The following is a 27,877-nucleotide window of genomic DNA, read 5'->3' on the forward strand; positions in this document are numbered from 1 at the left end:
ACCGTAAGAAGTTCCTCCTTTTCTACAGCTGTGGGGTGGTGCTTACAGACCCTGCATCCCATGCCAGCCTCCTACCAGCCCCACTGTGGTTCTGTATTCCTGCCTCACTTTCCCTCTCTGTGCATTTTGTGTAGCATACCAGGAGGCTGCTCTCTCCAGCTCTAGCTTTCATGCATTGATTCCCCTCCACCCCCGGCAAGATGTTGTTGGAGCCACCTGATCAGTCTCGACTCCTGGCCCTTCTACCATTTTGTTCTCCTGCTCTCTCTTCACAGGCAGAAAGGATAAAGTGTAGTAGGCATATGCTGAACTGCATATTTGGCACTGTCTTGGGAGGGAGCCAGGCAGAGGAGGAAGAATCAAGACATCCTGGCAATCAGCCTCCAACAAGGGTGGCATCAATTAAATACCACAGAGATAACACCGCATGACGCCTTCAGAAAGGCCTCCTGGGCTTTCCCTCATAAATAATATGATACCACAACATCCCTGCAGCAACATCCAGACAGGAACATGTCTGTTGGCCAAACACTGGCAAGGAATCCCAACACAAAAACTGCCTTGTTATTCCCAGAACAAGCAACCTGCGATGCACCTCCAAATCCCTATCAGTTTAGATGGCACAAACTCAGATGTTGTGGTACGTGGTCAAATCCTCATTCCTATTCAAACTAGATGTTTGGCTTGTTTTTGACAATCTGTTTTGGAGCTAGTTGGATGCCAAGGAATGACGGATAATATATGGAGGAGTCATAGATAATAGAGACAGAGTTTGCTTGGCGGGTGCAGTATTATTTATGTATTAGCTGCTCTTTAGCCTACCTTTTGGGGTACCTACCCTCCTTAGATAGTTTATAACCTCAAACGTCATCATTATACGATAAATATTAAAATGACAAGAAAATAACAAAAGAGAGAGTGCAACTATAGAGATTTGCTAGTTTAGTAGTTTCATAGTACTACTCTCTAGTAGATTGGGAGCCAGTGTGGTGTGGTGGTTAGAATGGCAGATTAGGACCTGAGAGACCAGGGTTCAAATCTCTTCTCAGCAATGAAGCCCACTAGGCGACCTTGGGCCAGTCACTGCCTCTCCACCTAACCTACCTCACAGGGTTGATGTGGGGATTAAATGGAGGGGGGGGGAGAACCATGTATGACATTTGCTAGAACAGAACACCATAAAAATGGTGAACTAACTGCAGCCTGGAATGAAGAACATATTTACAGTTCTTCTAAAGACCAACCAAGAAGGAGGCCTGTTTACCTGGGAAGAGTGTCCCAGAGAAGCCACCACAGAAAAGCCTTTGTCACTAACCAAGAAAGGATTCATCCCCCTCCCCATTTTTGTTTTGTGTAAATTCTTGTTGCTTAGGGTGTGAACACAGATACACACTGGGATGAGGATCACAATGAGCTGCACATACTAGCTACATGTCAGTGAACCAAGCACTGGCCTATGCTACGGTCTGAGGCTTCCTCTCATTGGAGAACAAGGCCCACTGCAATTGGTTGCCTGAGGTGGGCTGCTTCCACCTTGGGCACGTCTTGGGTCCAGGGAGCACTTGCTTTCCTAGAAACAGGAGGTGCTGGTGCTGCAAGTGAGGGAGCAGGTTAGAGGAAGAGGACCAGGCCTGCCAAGAAGCAAGGATGGGGGTTACTTATGTACCAGGCACTGCAGCCAGCAGGGACCCCAAACTCTGAGAATTCATTTGACAATAAGTATCTAGCCTTCCTGGAAAGAATGTTACCAAGCAAAGCTTCTAATTGACTTCTGTGAGATGTAAGCCAGCCTGGCCCCTCTCAGCCTTGTTTGTGGTTTTAGCCAATGAGTGATGTCAAAGCCCTAACAGATAAGTGAGTTGATTGGACACCAGGCAATAGGAATCTCTCCCCCTTTAGTGCAATTTTCTTTCTTGCTTCTGCCTCATTTGCTAGTCCTTGAAAACTCCATCATTTGCCCTTCCTTTTTCCCTAGCAACAAAGTTGCATCTTTCCTGTGGTGGGTTCAACTGAGATCTGGTATAAGCTATTCTCTGCAAACACTCCTACACAATCAGTGTGTGTGGATGTTAAAAAGCCCTTCTCTCACACACCCCCAACCACAAAATGTAAAATGTGAGACCTTTGCAACGAGGCTTAGGACCATGCCTGGAGCATTTTTGTATATCAGGGTTGGCAAACGCCATTTGTTTGCTGAAAAATTTCAGCGCTAACATTCACTTTCCTGACGCACTACAAAAGAGGTGGAGATCCTCTGGCCTGTGGGGCTGATTCCACCCAGCACAGGTCGTTCTTGGGCCTGGGAGGCCATCTCCCCCAAACCACTTCCATCTGCATGACATCACATGTGACAGCAGGTCTGCAGCAGCAGGTAGAAACACAACAGCAAGGGAGGCTTCAGCTAACTGGAGGTGAGGGCAGGGCTATGGATCATCTGCGCTACTGAGTAGCACCGATGACCCCCCTCCCCCAAGTGGAGCATGTTGTGAAGACACAGAGGTGTCCTGGCTCCTCCTGCAGCATTCAGACTCTCAGCCCAGTGGTTGCCAAAGGCTTTATTCCAGAATTCACTGCAATGCCCCCAAATCAGACTCCAGGTGCCTCCAAGAAACCCCCAAGCAGCTGCATCTAGCAACCACAATGGCACCTGAGCTGTCCCAAACAATTGAAGAGCCTTGTGGCACTTCAAAGGCCATAGTGGTGGCATAAGCTTCCATGGGCTCAAGCCCATTTTGCCAGCTGCATCCAATGCCCACATTCAAACACAGTTTTTTCTTTCCTACTGGCCCTAAATATGACCTGAAAGGTTGTGATGGGTGGAGGTTTTCTTAACATTTCATTTCGGTTTCTTCACCACTCATCCATCGGGCTGAAGTTTTAGTGCAATGTACTTAGTGCAATGTAGTGAATCAATATCATTTGTGTACTCAGGGAAAAGGAGTCACAGAGGTGTTTTCCCCCAATATGGGGTTCTCTGGTGCGTGGAGTGAAACTGGTCTGATAGCTTTTTATTCCATGAAGATGAACCTCAGAGCAGTGAATGCACACTAATGCATTATACAGGCACAAATGGACACAAGAGAGGTTTAGCTGAATCAGACTTTGGACTGAGCCTCAGTTGGCTACACTAGGCTACACTCCCAGGCTTTGCGTCCAGCTCCCAGGCCAGCCTCCTGTTAGAAAAAAGTTGTGTTCCTTCCAAGTGGCTAACAAGCTGCTTCGAATATGTGACATGTTTATTAACAGATGCAGAAGTGACCATAGATGACTCCTTAGGCTGGTTACTACTGGAATGTCACCCTCACCCTCATCCTCCATGACTTTTAAATGAAGCCAGACACAGAAGGGCCTCTTTGTCCCATCTTCCACCCACCGTGGCAATTTGCTGAGCTCCTGCTGGCTCTAGACAGAACTTTGCATGCTCCAGTCCAGGTTTTGCAACAGTCGCAATATTTTGGCAGGATATTGTCTTAGGAGGTGGTACGAGTGGGGTGGGATTCCCTCCTGCCGCAGTTTGCACACTCCATGCCTTTGCAAAGCTGGATGCGTTACGTTTGTAGGCAGGAGGAGACGAGCAGTGATACAGGGGAAGCCGTCCGGGCGAAGAGGGGCTGGAGTCTGCCACATCAAAAACAGGAACTTATTAATGTGCAAATTGCTTAGATATGATCACATTCTTCTTTTGCTCAGCATATCCAGAGAGCCGTGTGGGATACAAACGAGCCCAGGCAATTTTCGCAAGCAGGAATTCGGCTCGGTGGAGGAGACGGAATCGCTTCCCTCTGTGAAATTTGGAAAACTATTTGGTGCCTGGCTTTGGAAGAAGAAAGCATTTGGGGTTGTTGTTGTTGTTTTAAAAAATCCAAACTGAAGGTACAAAAACTGGCAGAGGGAAAAACTTGTGCGGGGAAACTTTTTTCCCTGGTGGAATGGATGATTGCGATGAGTGCTGAAATTGGAGTCTAACCAGAGTAGCGGAGAGAGTTTCTTCAGGCAGCAGCAAGCAACTGACAGCTCAGAGGTAAGGATTTCGCAATGCACGCTTGTTTGGAAGGGGCTGTTGCAAGGGCAGATTTGCTGGGCATGTCAGGTTGCTTGAGAACAGCACACCTAATGTAATGTGGTGATCACACTTTTTGGCATTGCTGGGGAACTGCCAGAGAACAGAACCTGGAGGGTTTCACTCTCAAACCAGGGACAGGGTTTTCCTGGCCTGACTCTGGTTCAGTTTTAGGAAATGGTTTGGGAATATGGATCATGTTCCTATGTGATGGATCAAGGGAAGCATCTCAGGACAACTGTGTGTACATCCCATCACTCACCATGCCCCCCTCCACCTCTTTCCCCCTTTTCTTCCTAATGTAACACTAATGTCTCAACAAATGAAACTGATCTGTAGAAAATTTAACTTGAAAAAAGAGACATTGCACATAGTTTTGTAAACCAAGAAATCTTTAATAAAAATATGTTTTCATCATCATCATCATCTTCATCATAAAAAGTAGGGGCTAGGGCTCCCCGCTGCATTTGGTTTCTTTGCTATAGTCCTTCCTGACCAGTCCTTTCCTAAGGAGGCATTCAGCCTGGCAATCTTCTACATAATGCCCCATGATGCCTGGTTCCAGGAGGACAACCAGACGGGCAACTGTGGTGGCGATTACGCATTGCATTGCATCTGATTAAATCCTCTTTGTTGGTCCCCAAAGCCTGGGCTGACACTCTACAAAGGTGTTTTAAATTTATCCAAATGGAAGAGCTGAAACTGGAACCCTAAACATGCTTACATGGGAGTGAACCTTACTGAGTGGGAATTAACTCTGAGCTGACATGCTATATGGTTGTGCTGAAAGGGTTGTCATCAAAGTATGGAGATCAACAGTAGTTTTTTTTAGAGTTTAAGATGGTCTGTTAGAGCCATTGTTTCCTGTGGTGTACACCCACACCCACACACCATTCGATCCGCTGCAGTGTCTGATTAAGCTGGCCACACTGCATGATCAGCAATTCTAGCAAGGTAGGCATGTCATCTACCACCTTCAACTATCTTAGTTTGGAGGACCATCATTTTTGAGAGATTTGCATGGCCTTCTAAGATCAGCGACATACAAGTGTTTCTTTTGTCCTTGGGATATACCGTACATCCATATTTTTTAAATTGCATTTATATCAGGCATAGGCAAATTCTAGCCCTCCAGATGTTTGTGACTACAATTCCCATCATCCCTGACCACTGGTCCTTTTAGCTAGGGATGATGGGAATTGTAGTCTCAAACATCTGGAGGGCCGGAGTTTGCCAATGCCTGATTTATATCCTACCTTTTCCTCCAAGGAGCTCAAGGTGGCCTGTATAATTCTACCCTTCCTCATTTAATCCCCACAACAACCCTGTGAGGTAGGCTAGGCTGAGAGAGGCAGTGACTGGCCCAAAGTCACCCTGTGAGCTTCATGGCCAAGAGGTGATTTCAACCCTGCTCTCACCCAGGTCCTGGTCAGACACACCATTACGCCACACTGGCTCTCTGGTTGAAAAGATTTTAAGATAAGCACATCACTGGCCACAAAGCCTCTCAGATTCTCAAAATAACAATCCTCTGACATGGATCCTTTGGGCAGCAGTTTCCTGTGTGGCTGAATGATTTGCTGCTCTTCTGCATGATTTCCTGGGCTGTGCAGAAGGCACTCCTTTGGAACCAGAGCTGGAGGAAGAAGGCACCTGGCTTCAAGGACCAGCACAGCCTATCCCCTGAGGGAGATCCAGCAGATCCCTCCTGTTGGGTGAGGATGATGAGTGAGGACAGAATCCAACCCTGCAGCAAGTTCCTCCATGCCTGAAAGAACCGCACCTTGGAATCTGGGGGCGTCTGGCAAAGTCCCAGCAGGAAGCATGATCCCCCAGGGATTCTCCATCTGCCTGGAATGAGGCAGGGCTGGTACTGCACTTGGGGTTCAGGGCGGGGTCCATAAGAAACAGGGAATGCTGAATGCCAAAAAAGAAGAAAAACAAACAGAGAAAAAGGGCTGGAGGCTGGTGATGACCGTCTTCTTGCAGGGGAGAAATGTACCCAGGAGTTTTTGTTTTGTTCTGAAAGCAATGCCTCCCTGAGAAATAACGGGAAGCTGTAAAATCTGGGCACAATTACGTTATGTTAAAGGAGGCGAGTTTGTCAACAGCCTGTTTCCTTCCTTTGCTGACCCTTTGGCAGCACCCTTCCTCAGGACTCTTCGCCCAAACGAGATCAAGCACAAGTGAGCCTCAGAAGTGGGATGAACTGAAAACCCTCAGCCAGTGAGAACATCCACACCTCCTCACCCCAACCCCAAAAGAGCTAACCTTCTGAAGTCCACACCAGCTGATCTCACCATGATGGTTCTGCCTTGACAGTCAAGGCAGCAATGCTTCTGAATACCAATTTTTGGAAACTGCAGGAGAGGAAAGGGCTCTTGCGCTCGGGTTCTGCTTCCAGGCTTCTCCTAGGCGTCTTGTTGGCCACTGTGAGAACCAAATGTTTCACTAGACAGGCCATTGGCCTGATCCAGCAGGCTCTTCTTATGTTCTTAATGCCAAGAGGCATTGTGTGAGTCGTTGGCGATGAGCTTTAGAAAAGCTTCAAGGTGTCATTGTTTACTGCCATTGGCATGAATATCATGGCTCCATTTCCTTTGGCTACTGTATAAAGCCTGATGGCTTTGCTAGTGTACTTGTTCCCATGCTTCCATGCAATGCATACTGTAGGCCAATGGACTGGTGAGGAAGCAGGGAAAGCAAGAATAAGAACATCAGAAGGGCTTGCTGGATCCAGTTTTCACAGTGGCCATCCAGGGAACAAGACCACTCTCCCCTCCTGTGGTTTCCAGCAACTAGTATTCAGAAGCACTCTGAATTCAGAAGTATTTAGGCTAGTAGTCATTGTTAGCTTTAGCCTCCTCCACCAGTTTTTTCGAAATCTCTTTTAAAGCCATTTAGGTTGGTGGCTCCCACTGCCTGCGGCGGGAGCGAGTTACGTAGTTTAAGTATGCCCTGAGTGAAGGAGGACTTCCTCCTGAATCTTCCAACATTGCTTCGTTGGATGTTCATGAGTTCTAGTGTTATGAGAGAGTGAGAAAGGCTTTCTCCATGCCATGCATAATTTTACAAACTAAAACACAACTTCTAGTTTAATGGGACCTTTTGCAAGGGATGCACAGGCAAGAGAAGGCAATTGAGGCTTCTGAGGTTGCCAAAATGAGGCTTTATGAAGGCAGCAGGGGGAGGGAGAGGAGGAGGTTGCAGATTAGCAGAGCCCACCTGACTGCTGAGCAGGAGCCAGGGTTGGGCAGGAGGACACAGATCTTGAGAAGGCTCCTGCAGACATCAGTGGTCTTCTTCCATGGCTTCCTTGCCCTTCAGTTTATATTTCAGGATTAGAGAAACTCCTATCAAAACCAAATGTTGACCTTCTGGTTAGGAAACACAACAGAGCCCAGCCTGTTTTTATGGCTTGGAGGATTTAGCAAAACAAAGTGCATTTTCAGCATCATGTGGGGATAAGGCAGCGATGGCCCCCCTCTCTCCCCCTGCCAGCCACACAGTTTTTTCCTCTGCTTTCAGTGACCTTGTGCACCACGGGAGGCGAGAGATGGCAGTTCTGTCCTGTGCGGCTCTCTCCCTGCTCAGCGTGCCAAGCAGGATGTTGACCCCCAGAGCAGGCAGGAAATGATGATGGGCCAGAGGGGTGGGAAGGGGTCAGTCAGAGGGTCACTGCCAGGGAATGCTTCCATGAAGGTGGGAGAGGGCAAACGGATCTGTGTTTCCTTCTTAGATCTTAGAATAGTAGAGTTGGAAGGGAGTACGAGAGACATCTAGTCCAACTCCCTGTAATGTAGGATTTTTTTGCCCAACGTGGGGCTCAACCCCCTAACCCTGAGATTAAGAGTGTTGTACTCTACTGAATGAGCTAACCATCCATATCTTGCAAACTTCTGGGGTGGCAGCAGGGGCGGGCGGGCCAGAGAACCAGCCATTGCTCGAGTCAGCCTTCCAGCCACACCTTTTGCCTTGGATTTTTTCTTCCCACAACCCTAGTATGGTGGCAATGGTAAAGCACTTTGCACATGCTCAGGTGAATCTTCTGCTTTGTTATTGCTTCACATGTAGCAGGATGGAAAGGGGCTCCAGGGCCACAGTCGAGCGTCCTGGGTAGTAGTTATCACAGGCTATGTGAGGTTGCTACAGGGCTTACAAGGGCCAGCTATATTGGCATGCCCTGCCCCCCTCCCACCACAATTGTTGTAGATTGAGAGATGCCTAAGTGTCAGGATTGCCACCAGCCACCCAACCTGCTTCCTTCTCCTCTCCACTCCTATGCATGCTGGCACCAGGAGTGGGAACTGCACTTCAGTAGATGCTGGTAGTGCTGGCAAAGGAGTCCTGCTGGTATCAAGACCCCTTGCAAGCCAGCCAGCCAGCCAGCCTTTGACTGGTCTGTGTGAACCATACCAATGAAGAGACTCTCTGAGCCGTCCCTCTTAGGGGGAAGAGCACAGCAAAGTGGAGATCACAGGATGTAAACAGGGGATGAATCACCCTGCGAAGCTGGCGTAATCCTTGTTTGGCTTGCAGGAATTTATTAAAATCTCTATTTATGAAGGAGATTTATTTATTGATGCTGAGGACACGGTTGTTTTGGCTGGAGGAGGTTCACGCCTCTGCACCAAATCAACTTTCTAGGCAATGAGGCCTGCAGGAGTTAAGCACCTCAGTTGTGGAGCCAAATGGAAACTTAACGGGTTGGGAGGACTCATCGGCCCACAATTGTAACTGCTAAGGAATCTGACAGGACAGGCCCCCATCACTTTTGATGTACAATGTGACATTATGCATTGCAGCAGCCCCCGGGTTGCTTTGGAATGGGCTTTTGGGCCAGGGCTCCTAAAACCACTTGTCACTTAAGTAAACTATGAGGTGTCAACCCATCGCAAGAGTGACCCCAGGGAGCATCTTTTATGGATGGGAACAGCGGAAACTCAAGCGGTTTGGAAGCCCAGCCTGACAGACAGAAGTCAGTATCTGGGCTTGTATGGAGGCAATGGAGCCTCCCTCCCCAACTCTCTCTTAAGCTATGGAACTCATTCCCACAGGAGGCAGTGATGGCCACTGACTTGGATGGCTTTGAAAGAGGATTAAACAAATTCATTGAAGTGAGGACTATTGATGGCTACTACCCATGATGACTGTGCTCTGTCTCCAAAGTTGGAGAAAGTAATGCTTCTGAATACCAGCTGTTAGAAAACACAGGAGGGAGAGAGTACTCTTGTGCTCAGATCCTGCTTGCTGGTTTCTGACAGGCATCTGGTTGGCCACTGTAGGAACAGGATGCTGGACTAGATGTCCACCCCCACCTTTGTCTGATCCAGCAGGCTCTTATGTTCTTATGCGTTCTCTGGCCCTCCCTTGCACTCTTAGTTACAGGCAATGGGAGCCTCTCCTTCCTTGTTCCTTTACTGCTGTTTTCTCTCATCTGCAGGCCCATTGAGTCAGGCCAGCTGTTATTGGGGGAACTTGTTGCTAGTTCCCATGACTATAGTAGGTTAAGCTCTGTGTGCTGCTGTTGTGCCATGTGTGTCCATCTGGGCTGTCAGGTGGGCTTTGGATTCTCTATCACAAAGTGGAAAGTGGTGCAACTTTCTCCAGGTTCAAAGGCAGTATGAATATAAGAAGAGTACTGATTAATCAGAACAAAGGTGCATCTAGACCATCTATTTTCTTATACCAGAACAGATCATTAAAGTCAGTCTGTGAGCACTTAGAAAAAGATGCTGTGATTACTAAAATTCAGCATAGGTTTATCAAAAACAAGTCATGCCAGATGAACCTCATTTCTTTTTTTGATAGAGTTACAAGTTTTGTGGATCAGGGGAATGCTGTAGACATAGTGTATCTTGATTTCAGTAAGACTTTTGACAAAATCCCCCATGATATTCTTGTGGAGAAGCTGGTAAAATATGGGCTGGACAAGGTAACCTTTAGGTGGATTTGTATCTGGTTGACTGACTGAACCCCAAAAGGGCTCATTAATGGTTCTTCATCATCTTGTGAAAAAGTGACAAATGGGGTCCTGCAGCATTGTGTCCTGGGCCCGTTGTTGTTCAATGCCTTTATAAGCGACTTGGATGAAGGAATTGAGGGGATGCTCATCAAACTGGCAGACGACACCAAACTGGGAGGGGTAGCTGCTAATGATGCAGGAGACAGAATTGGGGTTCAAGATAACCTTAACAGATTGGAGAACTGGGCCAAAGCTTACAAAATGAATTTCAATAGAGGTAAATGTAAGGTTCTGCACTTAGACAGGAATAAAAAGCTTCACAAACATAAGATGTAGGAAACGTGGCTTGTTAGTAGAACATATGAAAAGGATCTAGAGGTCTTAGTAGACCACAAGTTTAACATGAATCAACTGTGTGATACAGCAGTGAAAGAGGCTAATGCTATTCTAGGCTGTATCAACAGAAGTATAGTATTGAGATCAAGGCAGGAGTACCTGGAGGCTTTTCTCCTGCTGGGTGAGCTCTGCTCCTACCTCCAGTCCCCATTTGGACATGCAGTTTTTGCACCCAACATCTCATTGCAAAGCCCACTTTGGAGTTTTGCTTTTTTTCAAGCACCTTAAACATTTTTCTGTTCAAAGATCTGATCTGCATTCCCCCCCCATACCAAAACAGTTTTGTACTTTTGGCTTCATGGAGATGGGGGAGTTGGCTGTGTGATGTGACACAAGAGCACAATCTGCTGGAAAAACAACAGAACAGTAGCCTCTACCTTGAACTCGAACAAAGCTGAAGATTCAGGACTGGAAGGACTTCTTCATGCAGCACAGTGTTAAAATATGGGGTTTGGGGAAAGACCAAGAATTAAATTTAAAATATTGACAGATAAGAAGGAAAGAGGAGGGTTTGCAGTACCTGATCTAAAACTTTATTATGAAGCGGCATGTTTATGTTGGACAAAGGATTGGATAATTCAGGAGAACCTAGACTTGTTAGATTTGGAGGGGTTCAACAATAGATTTGGATGGCACTCTTATCTTTGGTGTGGTAAGGCAAAAGTGCATAAGGGGTTTACAAATCATGTGATAAGAGGTGCCTTATTTGAAGTCTGGGAAAGAAACAAGAATTTGTTGGAAAGGAAAACACTGTGGTGGCTGCCACCAATTGATATATTAACAGTTAAAAAACTGAACATACTAGGGAGAGGGGCCACATATGAGGAAATTTTGATGAAGGCTGAAAAAGGTTGGAAATTAAAGCCCTATGAGTGTATTGCTGGAAAATTGACAGGATGGTTGCAATACCATCAAGTCAATGATGTCTTTAAAGAGGATAAAAAAATAGGATTTGAGGACAAAAAAATCAAAATTCCAAATAGATATTTTAGAGAGTAAATCCAAGCTATTATCAAAAATGTACAATCTCTTACTAGAATGGAACACAAAAGATCAATTTATAAAAGAGGCTATGATAAAATGGCCTTAAAAGAAAATGTTATGAAGATGGTTTATCGTTGGTATCTCACTCCCACCAAATTGGCAAAAATGTATAGAACAAGTAGTAAAACCTGCTGGAAGTGCAAGGAAAAAGACAGCGATTTCTATCACATGTGGTGGTCTTGCAATAAAATAAAAGAGTTTTGGGATGCGGTTTACAACGAGTTAAAAAAGATGTTTAAGTACAGTTTTCCCAAAAAGCCGGAAGAATTTTTGCTAGGTTTGGTGGGAGAAGGGATTAAAAAGATAGATCAAAGATTATATTTATATGCAACAACTGCAGCCAGAGTTCTAATAGCTCTAAAGTGGAAGCAACAGGAGATGCCAACGATAAGAGAATGGCAAATAAAGTTGGTTGAGTATGCTGAGATGGCTAAATTGACACACAGAATCCGCAATCAGGAGGAGACAAAGTACCAAAAAGAATGGAGTAAATTTATGGTTTATATAAGTGAGAATTGTACAAATATGAAAACGTTGGCAGGATTGAAATAATTCTCATGTCATGGCATAATTTATAATTAAAGAATCTGTAAACTATAGAATGGAATAGGAAAATTGGTGGAAGGGAAGGTCGGAAGCTAATGGATCTATGAAACACAAAGTAGGATACATGTAACAAGATGTGATGTTTTGGTGGTGGGTGGTGGGGATTGGTTGGTGATTGTAAATTTCAATAAAAATCATATTTTTTATAAAAAAAATGGGGTTTGCTCCTACATGATGCAGTGATGGTGACCACCACCATCTAACAGGGAATTAGACAAATTCACAGAAGGTAAGGCTATCAGTAGCTACTAGTCATTGCAACAGGTGTATGGTTCGAAATATAGAACTAAAAATGACCATCGCTGCTGTGGGGCGGTGGTGGAATGGCCACCTACCCTGCTTGGTGGCTTCTCAGAGGCAGGATCGTGAAGCAGGAAGGCCTTGCCATTGCACCCTGATCTCGTTCTTCAGCTGCAGCCAAAGGAAACACCCACCTGCTGGCAGAGATAAGCCCATTTCGTCTGCTCTTGGTTTTTGGCTGCTGCATTGCATCCTGATGGATGGCAGCACAACTCCCCCGAGGCAGAGGTAGGCGGTCCTGAACGTGTGCCAGGGAAGCCCTCCAAACTTGCAGAATTAATGGGAAGCAAGATCTCTGGCAGGTGAAGGAAAACTAGGGTGCTCAAGGCGCAAGATGGAAAAGAAAGGTGGCAGCCTGCTGGCATGCACTGCCATGTTACTCACCAGCAAAACCTGGCAGAGAATGGGGGGAGCAGAGGGGGGGTAGTTTTATAGACCGTGAAAGAAATAAAGACCCGTGTGATGGTGTGATATATCCTCTGCAAAGGGTGCTAAATTGAGGTCGGGGCTGACTCTAGAAGGGTGGCAACGCTGGTGCCCCAAGACCAGGAAATGTCCCACAACTCACCTCAACAGCTGCACCATCCTCACTCTGCAAGTGGCAGCCAAGAAGGTTGGCAGCAGCATGAGCACATTCTCACTTTGCAGACCACACCCTTCTTCCTGGTGAAGGCAGTGGGAGATCCCTGGGACACACACAGGACACTGAAGAGACATTGGTTTACTAGATAGATAGATAGATCATCTACCTATCTTCCTATACACATAAAAAGGTATAATGTCATCATGCTGGTGTGGCCAGTTAGTATGTTGGACTAGGACCTGGGAGGCCAGGGTTCAAATCACCATTGAGTCATGGAGCTCACTGGGTCACTGTCTCTTAGCCTAACCTACCTCACAGGTTTGTTGTGAGGATAAAATAGGGAGAACTAGGTTTGCCACCTTGGGCTCCTTTGTGGAAAGGTGGGATATAAAGACAAGAAATAAATGCAATAAATAAACTGCAGCATGAGAATGGTGAGCCCATTTAATGTGCCTGCAGTGAGGTTCGATGGAGAGTGAAGAGGCCATTCACTCAATGCTATAGTGAGCTTCTGGCTGATGCACCTGCCCTTGCTATGCTCAAGGAACCTGCAGTGAGGTTTAATGGAGGGGGGGGGCTTCACCCACATAGCTAGCTGCTCTGTGAAATGCCCCTCCCCTGGCTCACTTAAAAAGGAGTGACTGGGGTGAGCTGGGAGGGATAGGGTCTAAGGAGTGGGGAGGTGTAAAGGGAGAGGTGTTTGGTCCGATGTGGGGGAAAGGGGGTTGCCAAAGGAGTAGGTGAGGTTGGTGAATGGAGCAAGTAGGGTCAGAGCCCCTAGTATTTGCTATACAGAATCATAGAAATGTAGAGTTGGATGGGTCCCCCAAGGGTCATCAAGTCCATCTCCCTTCAACCCAAGAATCACAGACAGATGGCTACCAACCCGATTAAAAACTTCAAAGGAAGAAGAGTCTACCACCTTCCAATGTGGTCTGTACCATGATTGCATAGCTTACTATCAAAAAGTTCTTCTGATTATATATTACACACACACACACACACAAATCTAAGACCGCTTTCATAAAAGTTTATTGTTTTAACTCTAAAAAGCTCAACTAACCCCCCCCCCCAATAATCCACTATGCAAATCCCAAAATTGCACTTTGCAGAAGACCTAAAAAAGACTGGCCATAATTTGAGGCCTTAGTAATTGAAATAGTTTCCCCCTGATGCCGAAAGGATATTATTAAAGTTGCTTGGAAACATCCCTGTGGAGCCTAGCCCAGGAAGAGAAAAAGTCACATCCCTTATATTGCGCACAGAAACAAACTGGAAGCCAGAAAAGATGTTTCAGCACTGGCAGAATCTGGCCAGCTGGCCAGCATCTGTTAATAACCTAGACCAGTTGCAGTTTCCAAACCTTTTATTCATAGGCTTTCCTACAAATACTGCATAATCTAATCTGGGTTTAGTAAAGTGTGGATAACTGTAGTGATCCTGCTTTTTTCCATGGGTCAAATGAAATCAGTAAGAAGCACTTTAAGCCACAATTGTCACTTGAGCCTCGACAGATGGAGGCAGCAATGCTTCCGAAGACCAGCTGCTGGAAACCACAGGAGGGGACAGGGCTCTTGGCCTCGAATCCTGTTTGCAGGTTTCCCACAAGCGTATGGTTGGCCACTGTGAGAACAGAAGGCAGCACTAGATGGGCCATTAGCCTCATCCAGCAGCCTCTTCTCATGTTCTTATGGACAAAGACTGACTACGTTTTGATAGGTGAGCCAGCAAGGTCAACAGGAAATTCTCCAAGGGCTTTCAGAACACCGTCAACCTCTGAAGGTTACTCTGTGAGTCCAAACCCCTTGAGGTAGTGATGAAGGCCCTGTTGACACCACCCAACATGGACCACCAGCTCCCCACCCAAACCACACTGTCAGACTGTATGGGTCACCTGTTGCCACATGTGTCATTCTGTGAGAGCCCCCAGTTTGCCAAGGCAGTCGTGAGATCCTGAATTTGCCCCAACAAGAGGACCTCAGGCAGTGCTGAAGTTCTAAAGAATGAAAGAAATGGAGACCCGTGACACCAGGTCTAAAATCATCTCTAGGAAGGCGGGTGGGACATGGACAAAACTCCTAATTTGTGCTGTGATGTCAAATGCCTGGTGCAAACCTGAAGGAGCGTCTCCACCCCCATCGTTCTGAGGTCCAGTGCCGAGGGCCTTCTGGCGGTTCCCTCGCTGTGAGAAGCCAAGTTACAGGGAACCAGGCAGAGGGCCTTCTCGGTAGTGGCACCCGCCCTGTGGAATGTCCTCCCACCCGATGTCAAAGAGAAAAACAACTGCCAGACTTTTAGAAGACATCTGAAGGCAGCCCTGTTTAGGGAAGCTTTTAATGTTTAATAGACTATTGTATTTTAATATTCTGTTGGAAGCCGCCCAGAGTGGCTGGGGAAGCCCAGCCAGATGGGTGGGTTATAAATTATTATTATTATTATTATTATTATTATTATTATTATTATTAATAATAATAATTTTGTACTCACTTTCAATTTTGTATTCTGTATGCTTTTATAATAGTCACTTTGAGATATTTTATCTAGTAAGTGATGGAATACTACTACTGCTACTAATAAATGAGTTTTACCTAGAATCATAGAACTGTAGAGTTGAAAGGGATCCCAAGGGTCATCTAGTCCAACCCCCTGCGATGCAGGAATCACAGCTTTCCCTTTCGCTTCCGTGGCCTAAATTTCTGTTCTTGATCACATAGACTTCTAGTTGGCCAATGTCTAAACAGAATGCTGGACTAGATGGACCCCCTTTGGCTGGATCCAGGAGGGCTCTTAGGACCTCATGCTGTGTTCCTGCACATTCAACAGTGGTTTGGGGTTAACAGAGGATCCTTTCAGCAGAATGGATTTCTCAAAGGCTGTTTCTCATTCTCAACTACTTGGGAAACAGTTTTGGGTGCTCCTAGTCCCCCTCTTCCCCACCCTCACTAAAGATGAAACCATGCTTGGTCATAGAAGCTTAAAAGGTGATGCCAAGTGCACCAGACAGACTTCCAAGTCAAGAGGCAGGCAGGATTTACACAAGCAGCTAATTGTTTATTTGAAATCTACGTGCACGTGCGCAGGCATACACACACGATCGACGCAGACAAGTTTAATGATACAGTGTCCCTCGTAAGTGCAAACAGATGCTTGACACCAAGATAATCTGGCAGCCTTGGCAACGACCTGAAGAGTGACGGCAGAAGCGTGGAGAGAAGGTTCGGCTCCATCTGTTTGGCTCAAGGGCTTGAACTGCAGTTGCTCCATCTCTCAGCCAAGGCCAACAATGACCTGGCTCCTTAGGCCCGCAATTAGCTATGCCACTACCAAACTCGACTTGGAGCATAAGGACATCAGAAGAGCCTGCTGGGTCAGGGCAACAGCTCATCTAGTCCAGCATCCTTTTCTCACAGGGGCTGACCAGATGCCTGTGGGAAACCCCAAAGCAAGATTCAAGCACAAGAGCCCTTTCCCCTCCTGTGAAATACTTGCAGCTGGTATTCAGAAGCATTCCTGCCTCTGACCAGGGAGGCAGAGCACAGCCATATTGACTAGTAGCCACTGGTAGTCCTGTTCTCCAGGAATTTGTCCAATTCTCTTTTAAAGCCATTCAGGTTGGAGGCCATCATTACCTCCTGTGGAAGCGAGTTCCACGGTTTAATTCTGTGCTGCGTGAAGAAGTATTTCCTTGCATGTGTCCTGAATCTTCCAACATTCAGCTTCATTGGATGTCCAGGAGTTCTAGACAGGGAGAAAACCTTTTCTCTATTCACGCTCTCCATTTATTAACTTCTATCATGTCACTTCTTCCTTGCCTTTTCTCTAAACTGAAAAGTCCTAAATGCTGCAACCATTCCTCACAGGGGAGTCGCTCCATCCCATTGGTTCCCCTTTCCTGGACCTTTCCCAGCTGTGCAATATCCTTTTTGAGACGAGGCATCCATAACTGTACACAGTATTCCAACTACGGCCACACCCTAGAATTGTGTAACAGCATTATGATACTGGCAGTTTTATTTTCAATTCCATTCCTAGTGATCCCTAGTGTGGAATTTGCCCTTTCCGTGGCATGCGTGGTGCTGTTCAAGCCTGTGGTCTGTGTAATGCTGAGAAGAGTCTTTCAGCTCCTTTCTCCTCCTCTTCGCTGGAGTCCTGCCACAGTGGTCTTACAAGCAGGAGAGGCGCCCACAGATGTGTTCTGAATTATGGGCCTTTCCAGCTTTAGCAGAGTGGGAGGTTCCACAGAATGATAAAGGAAGTGGTCCAACCTGTATATAAATACTACACCCCCTTTTGTTACTTGACCTCTGCTCCTTGTTTTGTCTGCTGCATGCAGCACCTGACTGTCACAACCTTAAGTGGTAGCAGATTTGGAAACTGTCACAGTCTTGACTGTTTTCAGAAAGGCAAAATGTCAGAAGATGGCTGCCGGGAGCCTTCTAGGGATCTAGAGCAGTTGAGAAGGAAGGCTGTGAAATGAAGGCATGGAGAGCCAGTGGGGAGTAGTGGTTAGAGTGCCAGAGTGGGATACCAGGGTTCCAGTTCCCACTCAGCCATGAAGCTCACTGGGTGTGACCTAGCCTACTTCACAGGGTTGTTGTGGGCATTAAATGAGGAGGGGGAGGACCATGTTTGCCACCTTGAGCTCCTTGGATGAAAGGGAGGGATGTAAATGCAATAAACTAGCTAACTAACCATCTTCCTTTCTCCCTTCCTTCCAGTGTCTTGGTGCAAGCAGACGACTCACGTCGCTCCAAGCTCATCCTCGCTGTCTGTGCCCAATGGGACTGCCGTCTCTCGCCTCTAAGGTTCCTTATGGGGTTGGAAACAGAATCATGTTATCTGCAACCTAATGCTTTCGGGGTCAAGACCTTGGTTCGTGAAGATGGTCTTTTACTGGGCGTTGTGTACAGACTCGTGGTTCTGATCAAGTCCCGAACACATTAGGAAAAAGCTTCACACACCGTGACCCAATTGTGGGCCGGAGTCCTTCCAGTCACTCTGCCTTCGAGGGTCTGAGCTGCTGGGAAGTTACTATGCAGCTTGGACTGTGCACAGTGGTGGTTTTTCTGAGCTTGGCGGATCTTGCAGACAGCAGCAGCAGCAGCAACAAAGCACTGAAGGGCAAGAGGCAAAGACGAAGTATGTATGAAAGCCCTTTGAAATGGCAAGTTGCAGACCTGCATCATTGACCTATTCTTGCATTGCGTTTTCAGGCAACGCAGGGCTTGGGGCTGACAGGAATCCTCTAGGAGGGTGATCCGGCCTTGATTTGATGAAGATGGCTCTGCTCTGCCTCCACAGTTGGAGGCAGCAATGCTTTTAAATGCCAGTTGCTGGGAAACACAGGAGAGGAGAGGAGAGGGCTCTTGTGCTTAAATCCTGCTTGCAGTTTTCCCATTGGTTGGCCACTGTGAGAAGAGGATGCTAAACTAAACTAAACTAAACTAAACTAAACTAAACTAAACTAAACTAAACTAAACTAAACTAAACTAAACTAAACTAAACTAAACTAATGGGCCATTGGCCTGATCTAGCAGGCTCTTCTTAGCTTCTTTATAAAAAAATAGCAGCCCCTCCTCCACCTGCCAGACTCAAGCCAAGCTCCCCTCTCCTAGATCCTTTTTGGGTGGGAGGGTGGCCTTAATATTGATGTGAGAAATGCCGTGTTTCCTAGATTCAGGAAACTGCATGCTGTGTGGTTGAAAGGTGTCTTAGTTGGAGAGTGTTTCTTATGGAACAAAGGGAACTGAGCTTCTAGCCACCTTCCTGTCCATTTGTGTAGAGTGTGGGGTGTCATAGAATCCTAGGATTGTAAAGCTGGAAGGGACCCCAAGGCTCATCTAGTCCAGCATCTGTAGCATCTCCATAAGCTTTCGTGGCCTTTCATTCTGGACTCCATATTTTCACATTCTGGCTATCTGACATATCTGCTACCAAGAGTTGTTGGAAAACCCTTATTCTCCTCCCTGAGTGACAGCTCTCAGAGTTCCCAAGGAAGAGGGATTGACTGTTAAATCATTCTGTGAGAGGGACGGTGGTATCTCAACAACTCTCAGCACCCTTAACTACAGTTCCCAGGATTCCTTAGGGAAGCTGTGACTGTTTAAAGTAGCACCATAGTGTTTTAAATGTATGGTGTGAATGTGGTTTTAAAGAATGTCTCACTTTTATGCTGTCAGAAGTGTCATTTCAATAACCATATTGCAATATACCTTCTGCCAGAATAGATCTGGGAGATGTGTGTGTATATTTATTTGCAGATCCAACTACATGTGACATTAACTGCATGATTTGCCCTGAAGGGGGTGGGGTTTTTTTTTGTCAAGGGGCTAGCATGGAGAAGGGATGCACATCAGTCAGGACTGGCAGGCAGCAGTGGGTGGGGGTGGAGTGGGGGGCTTAACTTCTTGGGGTCTGCTGCATTCCAGATCCACAATGGGTCCCTATGTGTGCCATTTACAAAGAGCAGGGGAGCAAATGGGAGCCCACCTGCCCTGCCCCTGTAAACAGTAGAGAAGTCACTGTGCCAAAACAACAGCAGTCATCTCTGTGGACCCTGGAGGATGTGAGAGGGAAACAGAGGTGCAATTCCTGCATTGCAGGAGCTTGGACTAGATGACCACCCAGGGTCCTTTCCAACTCTACAGTTGGAAGAGGACCTTAAGGTCCATGAATAACCATAGTTTAGAGGTCCCAGACCCTAAGGAAGTCAGACTATCCTCCACTAGGGCCAGGGCCTTCTCAGTGACAGCTCCGACCTGGTGGAATGCTCTGTCTCATGAGACTAGGGCCCTTCAGGATTTAACCTCCTTCCGTCAGGCCTGTAAGACAGAGCTATTCCATCTGGCCTTTAATTTGAATTCAGCCTGATCTTTCCCCCCCTTCTCTTCCCTCCCCCTCCCCTTTTATAAAGATTACCCGCTCTGAGACCCCACAGCTCATTCTCCCCTGGCCTCCTCGCTGGCCCAAGTAGGACTAATTCAGCTAGCTAGCCCTGGTGACTATCTAATGCTTATTAGATGGATTTTCCCCAAATTGAGTTCTGAACTTTGAATTTTATTGTTATTCATGTTTTTATATTGTATTTTATGCTGCTACTACAATTAAGTGTTTCAAATTTGTTAGCCGCCCTGAGCCCAGTTTTCTGAATTGGGAAGGGTGGGGTATAAAAAAAAAAAATTATTATTACTATTACAATTTGAAGCGGTCATGAAACTGTGCCTGAGACACAAGTGTGTTAAGCGGGACTTGAATTAAACCTTCCAATATATTAAGGTGGGAAAAAACTGATGTCCCAGTGGTCCATGGTGGTTGAAGTGGACTCACTTCGGAGAAGGAATCGGCTCCCAATTTCTCAAGACAGGCTCCGCTTCTAATAGCTTCCCCCTGCAAATCCAGTTGAGGCTGAGTTGACAAATTGGTCCTGCTGCTTCTCTCCCAATCTCCCAGCCTCACAGGAGGCCTTTGCAGCCTCTGCCTATCTCCCCACCACTGAGAAGCCGGGCCTTTGACTCTCAGGAATGTCAGAGCACTTGCTTTGGAGGAAGAATAAATAATGTGTTTAAAATAAAGTCAAAAAAGATGTAGACTTGCTATAAACAAAAGCCAATGCTTGCATAATTAACCAGTATAAATATAAATAACCTGTGACGATTTGTTTAAAAACCTGGCTGAGTTGTCCATGATAATTGATACCAGAAAGCAGCACAGACATAAAAGGGGATGTTTTTGTTGGCCTGAGCCAAGGAGGGCCCAGGAGGAGTGAGTCTCTGTCCTCTCCGGATCTGGACTTCTGCTTCCATCCAAGCGAGTTCAGAGAGGGAAGCCTCCCTGGAGGAGAGCAGAGCAGAGACAAGGCTGTGGGAGCATCGACTTCTCCTTGTAGGTGCTGCTGGGGCAAACCTTTACTCTTCTCAAAACCTTGTGTGAATTTAAGTGAGGGAAGGAAGCGATTCCAAAGCATTCTTGGGAGCTGAGTCTGTTTAGCCTGGAGAAGGGAAGGCTGAGAGCTAATAGGATAGCCATCTTCAAAGGTCTGGTGGGCTGTCACATGGAAGATGGAGCAAGCTTGCTTTCTGCTGCTCCAGAGGGAAAGACCTGAACCAATGGATTCAAATGACAAGGAGATTCTGCCTAAACATTAGGAAGAGCTTTCTTATGGTAAGAGCGGTGGAACGGACCACCTCAGAGGTGATGGACTCTCCTTCCTTGGAGGTTTTTAAGCAGAGGTTGGATGGTCATCTTTCAGGGATTTTTTTGATTCCTGCATTGCAGAGGGTTGGGCTAGCTGACATGGGGTACCTTCCGGCTCTCCAATTCTATTATTCTATGATTCGGCAAAGCTTCTTCTGGGTCAGGACATAGTCTGCCTGGCATGTGCAGTTTAAATCTTGAATGGTCCAGACCCACAGCCATACATGGACAGATGTGTCATTTCCCTTGCCCCTCTAAGGCTGGCTTCTGTTCTGCCTGGGAGATTGGCCTCTGCGCCCAACCACAAACTGCTTTAATGGGAAGGTACAAGAAGCTGGTCCTCCATCTCTAGCTGTTGTTGACAGTGGTGGAAATAGCAACTTCAGAAGCCATTCCCAAGAAACTTAAGCAAACCAGTCCCAGGGCCCTGTGGTGATGGCCCATATCCCTGAGATGCCAGGGGATTCTGACAGCAAGAAATCATAGAACTGTAGACTTGGAAGAGATCCCAAGGGTCATCTAGTGCAACCCCATGCAATGCAGAAATCACAGCTCAAGAATCCCTGACAGATGGCCACCCAATCTCTGTTTAAAGACCTCCAAGGAAGGAGCGCTCACCACCTTCTGAGGATGTCCGTTTCACTGTCAAACAGCTCTTACCCTCAGAAAGTTCTTCCTAAGGTTTAGGCAGAATCTATTATTGTTGTTTTAGTTGCTTTATTGCTTCAACTGCCCATTGTGCATTCTGTGAACATCTCCAGCTTCTCAAGGGCCTAGCTAGCAGTGATGGGCAACCAGATGCCAAAGGGTGTTTGGGAGATGCTTTGGGTCTCTGCTCCCAACTCCTGGGACCTCCTGCTTACACTGAGCTATGACCCTTCATAGAAGCAGGTGCTCCATGGTGCTCACTTCTCTCTCCCTCCTTCCAGTCAGTACTGAGATGACTCAAGGCTGTGCGAAGGGATGTGACCTGTGCTCTGAGTTCAACGGGTGCCTCAAATGCTCCCCCAAACTCTTCATCCTTCTGGAGAGGAACGACATTCGCCAAATTGGCATCTGCCTGCCCTCTTGCCCACCGGGCTACTTTGATGTGCGGAACCCAGACATGAACAAGTGCATGAGTGAGTCTTTGGGATGGGGGTTGGGGGGAGGTAGGGTGGGGGGAGGGAGCAGCCCAGCATTATTTTCTTGTGAAATTCAGCCATGTTTGAATATCATTTCCCACCATATCATGGTGTCTTGGTAATATTCTGTGTGATTTTGAACAACCAATACGTAATCTGAGGTGTGAGCCAGCCATCTAAACTCCTATAAGGAAGGTTCTTAACTTAGGAAATACAGTTTCACCTAAGGCAAATGTTTTTGGCACTCCATTGGAACAAAAAATATCATGGGTTTCCAAGAGCTCATTTCAGTGCATACATCAGCGGAATGGATGAAGAAAGACCCCTGCCCCCATAGCCAGTCGTTGGCATGTTGGACTAGGACCTGGGAGACCAGGGATTGAATCCCCATTCAGCCACGAAGCTCACTTAAACCAGTCATTGCCTCTCAGCCTAACCTACCTCACCAGGTTGAGAGGGAGAACTATGTAGGCCACCTTGAGCTCCATGGAGCAAAGGATGGGCTATAAATGCAATCAATCAATAAAGTGTAGATGGGATCCCAGAGCACTCCTTGGTTCCTCAAGAACAGCTCTGTAAGCTACAAGCTTGGTTGCATTCCTGTGGAACAGGACAGTGTGGCAGAAGGAAGCATGCCTCCTTTGGTGCCAGGGCTGGATGAGTGTACAGAGAAAGATCCCTTAGAAAGTATGGACAAAGAGGAGGAAGCATGCAGAACACCACGCCTGCAGGGAGGTGAAGTCAGGGCTGACCCAATACCTTTGGCTGCCTGATGTGGGCGAGCAAATGGGACCCCACTCACCAAGTCAAAAGGCACAGCGCCTAAGGCTGGTCTGGTTACCTTGGCACCTGAGGCAGATAACCCCACAAGCAGGACCACTCCCTGGGAGCAAAAATATAGCAGCAACACCACTTTGCTGCCCTTTCATGCCACTGTATGCCTTTAGGAAACCTGCAACCAGGATTTGAGCAGAGCAACTCTCCCCTCCTGTGGTTTCAAAAGCATTGCTGCCTCCAACGGTGCCATTGATAACCCTTTCCTTGATCATTTGCCTAATCCTCTTTTAAAGCCATCCAGCTGGAAGGTCCTCACAGCGTCCTGTGGGAGCAAGTTACATAGTTGAACTATGTGCTCTGTGGAGGACTTCCCTTTAGCTGTTCCAAATTTTAGACAGATAGATGGGGACTGACCAGGGCCATGTTCAGTTCTCAAGGCAAAGAATGGACACTTCACTTTCCCCTTAGCAAGCCCCTGATCGATGAGGGCCCAACACACTGGCAGGGCACAAACTGTTTCCTGTGTGTTGTTTTCTTTTAGTGGCAGGTGCCAGTTCCATCTTACTTCAGTGCCAGCTCTGTTGCCATCCCTGCCCCCCGCCCCGCCAACCACATGGTACCCTCTTGGCCACCTAATTTGGGTTCCACTCGCAGGAGGACTGTTGGGTGGGAGGGAGATTTCCATTTGAGGCAGTAATTCTAACTGGTCATTTTTATTTCTCTCCCACGGGACACAGAATGCAAAATCGACAACTGTGAGGACTGTTTCAGCCGAAACTTTTGCACAAAGTGCAAGGAAGGCCTGTACTTGCACAAAGGAAGATGTTACGCCACCTGCCCTGAGGGTTATTCTGCTGCCAACGGCACCATGGAATGCAGCAGTCCTGGTGAGCATGACAGTCAAGAGGGGTGGTGGTGCTGGAGGAGGTCTCCTTGCCTGCCCTGCCCAGGGCAGCCAGTAGCTCAGGCCCAGGGGGCCCTGGAGGTTCCAGAGCAAGAGGGGACTTTGGTTAGAGGCCACCATGTTCCCCAGGATTATTTAGCCTTTGCTGTATTCACTGAAGCACCTTGATGTATATTTTGGTTTCCACGGAAACAGGGGCAAAAAAAAAAATCACCCAAGGTCTATGACTCTGTGACAAACAGACCTCTCTCTCTCTCCCCACCCCCTGCTTTTTTTATAGCACAATGTGAAATGAGCGAGTGGGGTCCATGGGGCCCTTGCTCCAAGAAAAAGAAGCTCTGCGGCTTCCGGAGAGGCAATGAGGAGCGCTCTCGGAAGGTCCTTCAGGCGCCCTCCTTGGGGGACGTGTCTGTGTGCCCAGCCACCAGCGAGCTCCGGAGATGCACAGTGCTGAAGAACCCGTGCCCAGAAGGTGAATGGATTATGAGTTCCACTTAGCCCCTTTGCTTGGTTGGCATAAGCACAGGGCAAAGAATGAGAAAGACGGTTGCTTTATGTCCCGAAATGTAAGCGTTCTCTTCATCGGGCTAGCTGGTAAATCCAATGGAGGCTTTGCTGGACTTTCATTGCTGCATTTTGGACCGGCTGAATTTTCCAGGCCCTTTTCAGAGTCAGCAGTTCTCCAATTCCGATGCAGTTCAGGTTTGCATGAGCAACACACAGCTAGGGATGTATCTCGCAGGGGCAGGTGGTGCTCAAGCTGAAAACCGGCCAGCTAAGTCAAAGGGAGCAACTGCGCTCTTGTTGCCTCATTTTTCAACATTGTTGTCTTGGGTGTGCAGGGAGGAAGAATGTGGGCTGTGACCCTTTAGCCCCGTTTTTAAAATGTATCAGGCTATCTGTTGATTTGTGGTGCTGTTTGCCTTGGATAAGATTACATTTCCTGTGAAAAGACAGGTTTGCATTGTGTGCAACTCCATCCCATGAGGCACTCTTGCTTCACACCTAGAATAAAAATACTGTGACGTGCACCAAGGCATATTATTATTATTATTATTATTATTATTATTATTATTATTATTAAAATTTATATACTGCCCTATACCTGCAGCCCTCAGGGTGGTCCACAAGATAAAATTACAATATAGAAACACAAAATGCATAATTGAAACAGTTTAAAAGAATGTAAACAGTACTCTCTGCTGGGCAGCAGCAGCAGTCCTTTTGTAGTCTATCAGGCCAAGCCCTGGGCCTGGTGGAGAGAGGCAGAAGCAGGACCCTCAGACTCTCAGCATGTTCAGCAGAACCTTCTTAGTGCCATAATAATAATAATAATAATAATAATAATAATAATAATAATAATAATTTATTTATACCCCGCCCATCTGGCTGAGTTTCCCCAGGCACTCTGGGTGGCTTCCAATCAAGTGTTAAAAACAATACAGCAATAAATATTAAAAACTTCCCTAAACAGGGCTGCCTTCAGATGTCTTTTAAAGAGAAGATAGCTGCTTATTTCCTTCACATCTGAAGGGAGGGCGTTCCACAGGGCGGGCGCCACTACCGAGAAGGCCCTCTGTCTGGTTCCCTGTAACCTAACTTCTCGCAATGAGGGAACCACCAGAAGGCCCTCAGCGCTGGATCTCAGTGTCTAGGCTGAACGATGGGGGTGGAGACGCTCCTTCAGGTATACAGGACCGAGGCCATTTAGGGCTTTAAAGGTCAGCACCAACACTTTGAATTGTGCTCAGAAACGTACTGGGAGCCAATGCAGATCTCTCAGGACTGGTGTTATGTGGTCTCGGTGGCCACTCCCAGTCACCAGTCTAGCTGCCGCATTCTGGATTAATTGCAGTTTCCGGGTCACCTTCAAAGGTAGCCCCACGTAGAGCGCATTGCAGTAGTCCAAGCAGGAGATAACTAGAGCATGCACCACTCTGGCAAGACAGTCTGCAGGCAGATAGGGTCTCAGCCTACGTACCAGATGGAGCTGATAGACAGCCGCCCTGGACACAGAATTGACCTGCGCCTCCATGGACAGCTGTGAGTCCAAAATGACTCCCAGGCTGCGCACCTGGTCCTTCAGGGGCACAATTACCCCATTCAGGACCAGGGAGTCCCCCACACCCGCCCGCCCCTGTCCCCCCAAAACAGTACTTCTGTCTTGTCAGGATTCAACCTCAATCTGTTAGCCGCCATCCATCCTCCATCCGCCTCCTTCCTGCCTGTCCTCCAGGCTGACTTTCTCTCACCGACAACTTCTGAGTGTCAGCAACATCACTTCTTCAACTCACCCAAGGCCATTGCAGGAGCCTGTACTCCCTATGTCTATCTCAAAGGCTAGGTGAAAAGCCATCCCCTGCCTTTGCATCCAGGGGAAGGGCCAAAGCTCCGTAGCAGAGCATCTGGTTTGGATGCAGAAGGTCCCAGGTTCATTCCCCGACAGCATCTCCAGGTGCAGAGGGCAGAGAACGCAGCCTGAAATTCTGGAGAAGCCAATGCCAGTCAGTGTAGACAATAGTGAGATGGACAAGTGGTCTGACTTGGTATAAGGCAGCTTCCTGCATTAATTGATCGAGGGGGGGGAATGAGCTTTTTTTGCCCCTTAGAGACAACATTATAGCCTGGAGAAGGAGGGCAATCTCTCTTTGTTGAGAAGACCCAGGGGTAGGAAACCTGCTCTGTGCGCAGATGGCCCCAGGTCTAACCTGCAGCATTTCTACATAGGGCTGTGAAAAGCTTCTGCCTTAGATCCTGGAGAGTCGTTGCTGTGACTCAAGAGTAGATAAGATTGAGCTAGGTGGACCCATGGCCAGTCTCCATATAAGACAGCTTCCTATGCACAGGTAGCACGTGGTGTTGACTGTTCATGTGCCATTTCAGAGTGTGTAATGTCCTCTTGCTGAACAGCAGATGCAGGTTAGGGGACAACCTCCTCTCAACAAGCAGGCAATCTGTTCCTCCGTCTCACTCTTGGCCTTTTGCTTGTTTGCAGGATGGAAAAAGAAAAAGGAAGAGCAAGGAAAGAGAGACAACGCGAATGAGGACAGAAGCCGGAAAGATGCCAAGGACGGCCGTGTCAGGAGAAGGAAAGGCCAGCCCAGGGGAACAGTTGTGCCTGTGACCTCTGCTCCGTAGCTGTCCCTCCACAGCTGTGCGATGACAAACCTCCATTGCTGCTATGTATATGAAAGCTTTATTGAACCAAAACACTGCACCACGATGACGTAAGACATGGCTGGACAGACGGAAGGATCCTTCTATGGGCAGAACGTACAAAAATGCAGACCCACCTATATCCGGCGTAGTGTATCAGAAACATGGAAATTCCTCGTGGTTCCTTAGCAAGGGGACTGTCTCAACAAGGTGCTCTTGACCAGAGTGCCCAGGACTTGATGTTGGGAAGATGAGAGGGAAGAAGGCACATGCTTTAAGGAGGGCCACTGAGCAAACATCTCCAGCTGGAGTCACTATGGACAGACGGCATGCGAGGAGACAGTTCCCAATGCCAAGGACAAGACTGGAATGAGTTTGCTCAAAATCTGGAAATGCACAAAGGCTGCTTTCAAGTCCTCTCCATTGTGTTTCAACCTGTATCACTGAGAATATGTGTTGCATATCTGTGATGAACGTCCAGGGGTGTTTGCCCTGATACTGCTTCAAAATTTCAGATTAAAAAACCCCAAAAATAGTCCCATTCTTATGTCTGCAGATCATCTTCAAAGTAGTAACTCCGAAAAGAGTATTCTCATCCTTCAGGGTACATAAAAGGTTTGCTTCAACATTCTTTCTATTGTGCCTTCATGATGTTTGGTGCTTGTGATGCTACCATGGCATTTTTATGTGATTGTGCTTTCAATGATGTTTGCACCTGCGAAACATCACTCAGACTGGAGGCCCCCAATCCTGAGGTCTCCTCTGTTAC

The 27,877-nt window shown here is 47.2% G+C and overlaps 1 protein-coding gene across 1 annotated transcript; it reads left to right on the forward strand.

The window, feature by feature from the left end:
• The first annotated feature begins 1,883 nt into the window (after nucleotides 1-1,883).
• Nucleotides 1,884-27,643, forward strand: RSPO1 (R-spondin 1). Its single transcript, XM_028739222.2, has 6 exons — nucleotides 1,884-4,021; nucleotides 17,673-18,093; nucleotides 22,077-22,268; nucleotides 23,786-23,935; nucleotides 24,233-24,424; nucleotides 26,948-27,643. The coding sequence occupies exons 2-6, from the start codon at nucleotides 17,988-17,990 to the stop codon at nucleotides 27,088-27,090; spliced, it is 783 nt and encodes a 260-aa protein (XP_028595055.2). The 5' UTR covers nucleotides 1,884-4,021; nucleotides 17,673-17,987; the 3' UTR covers nucleotides 27,091-27,643.
• The last annotated feature ends 234 nt before the right edge of the window (nucleotides 27,644-27,877 follow it).

Source organism: Podarcis muralis, chromosome 7 (genome assembly GCF_964188315.1).
Source record: "Podarcis muralis chromosome 7, rPodMur119.hap1.1, whole genome shotgun sequence".
Lineage (NCBI taxonomy): Eukaryota > Metazoa > Chordata > Lepidosauria > Squamata > Lacertidae > Podarcis > Podarcis muralis.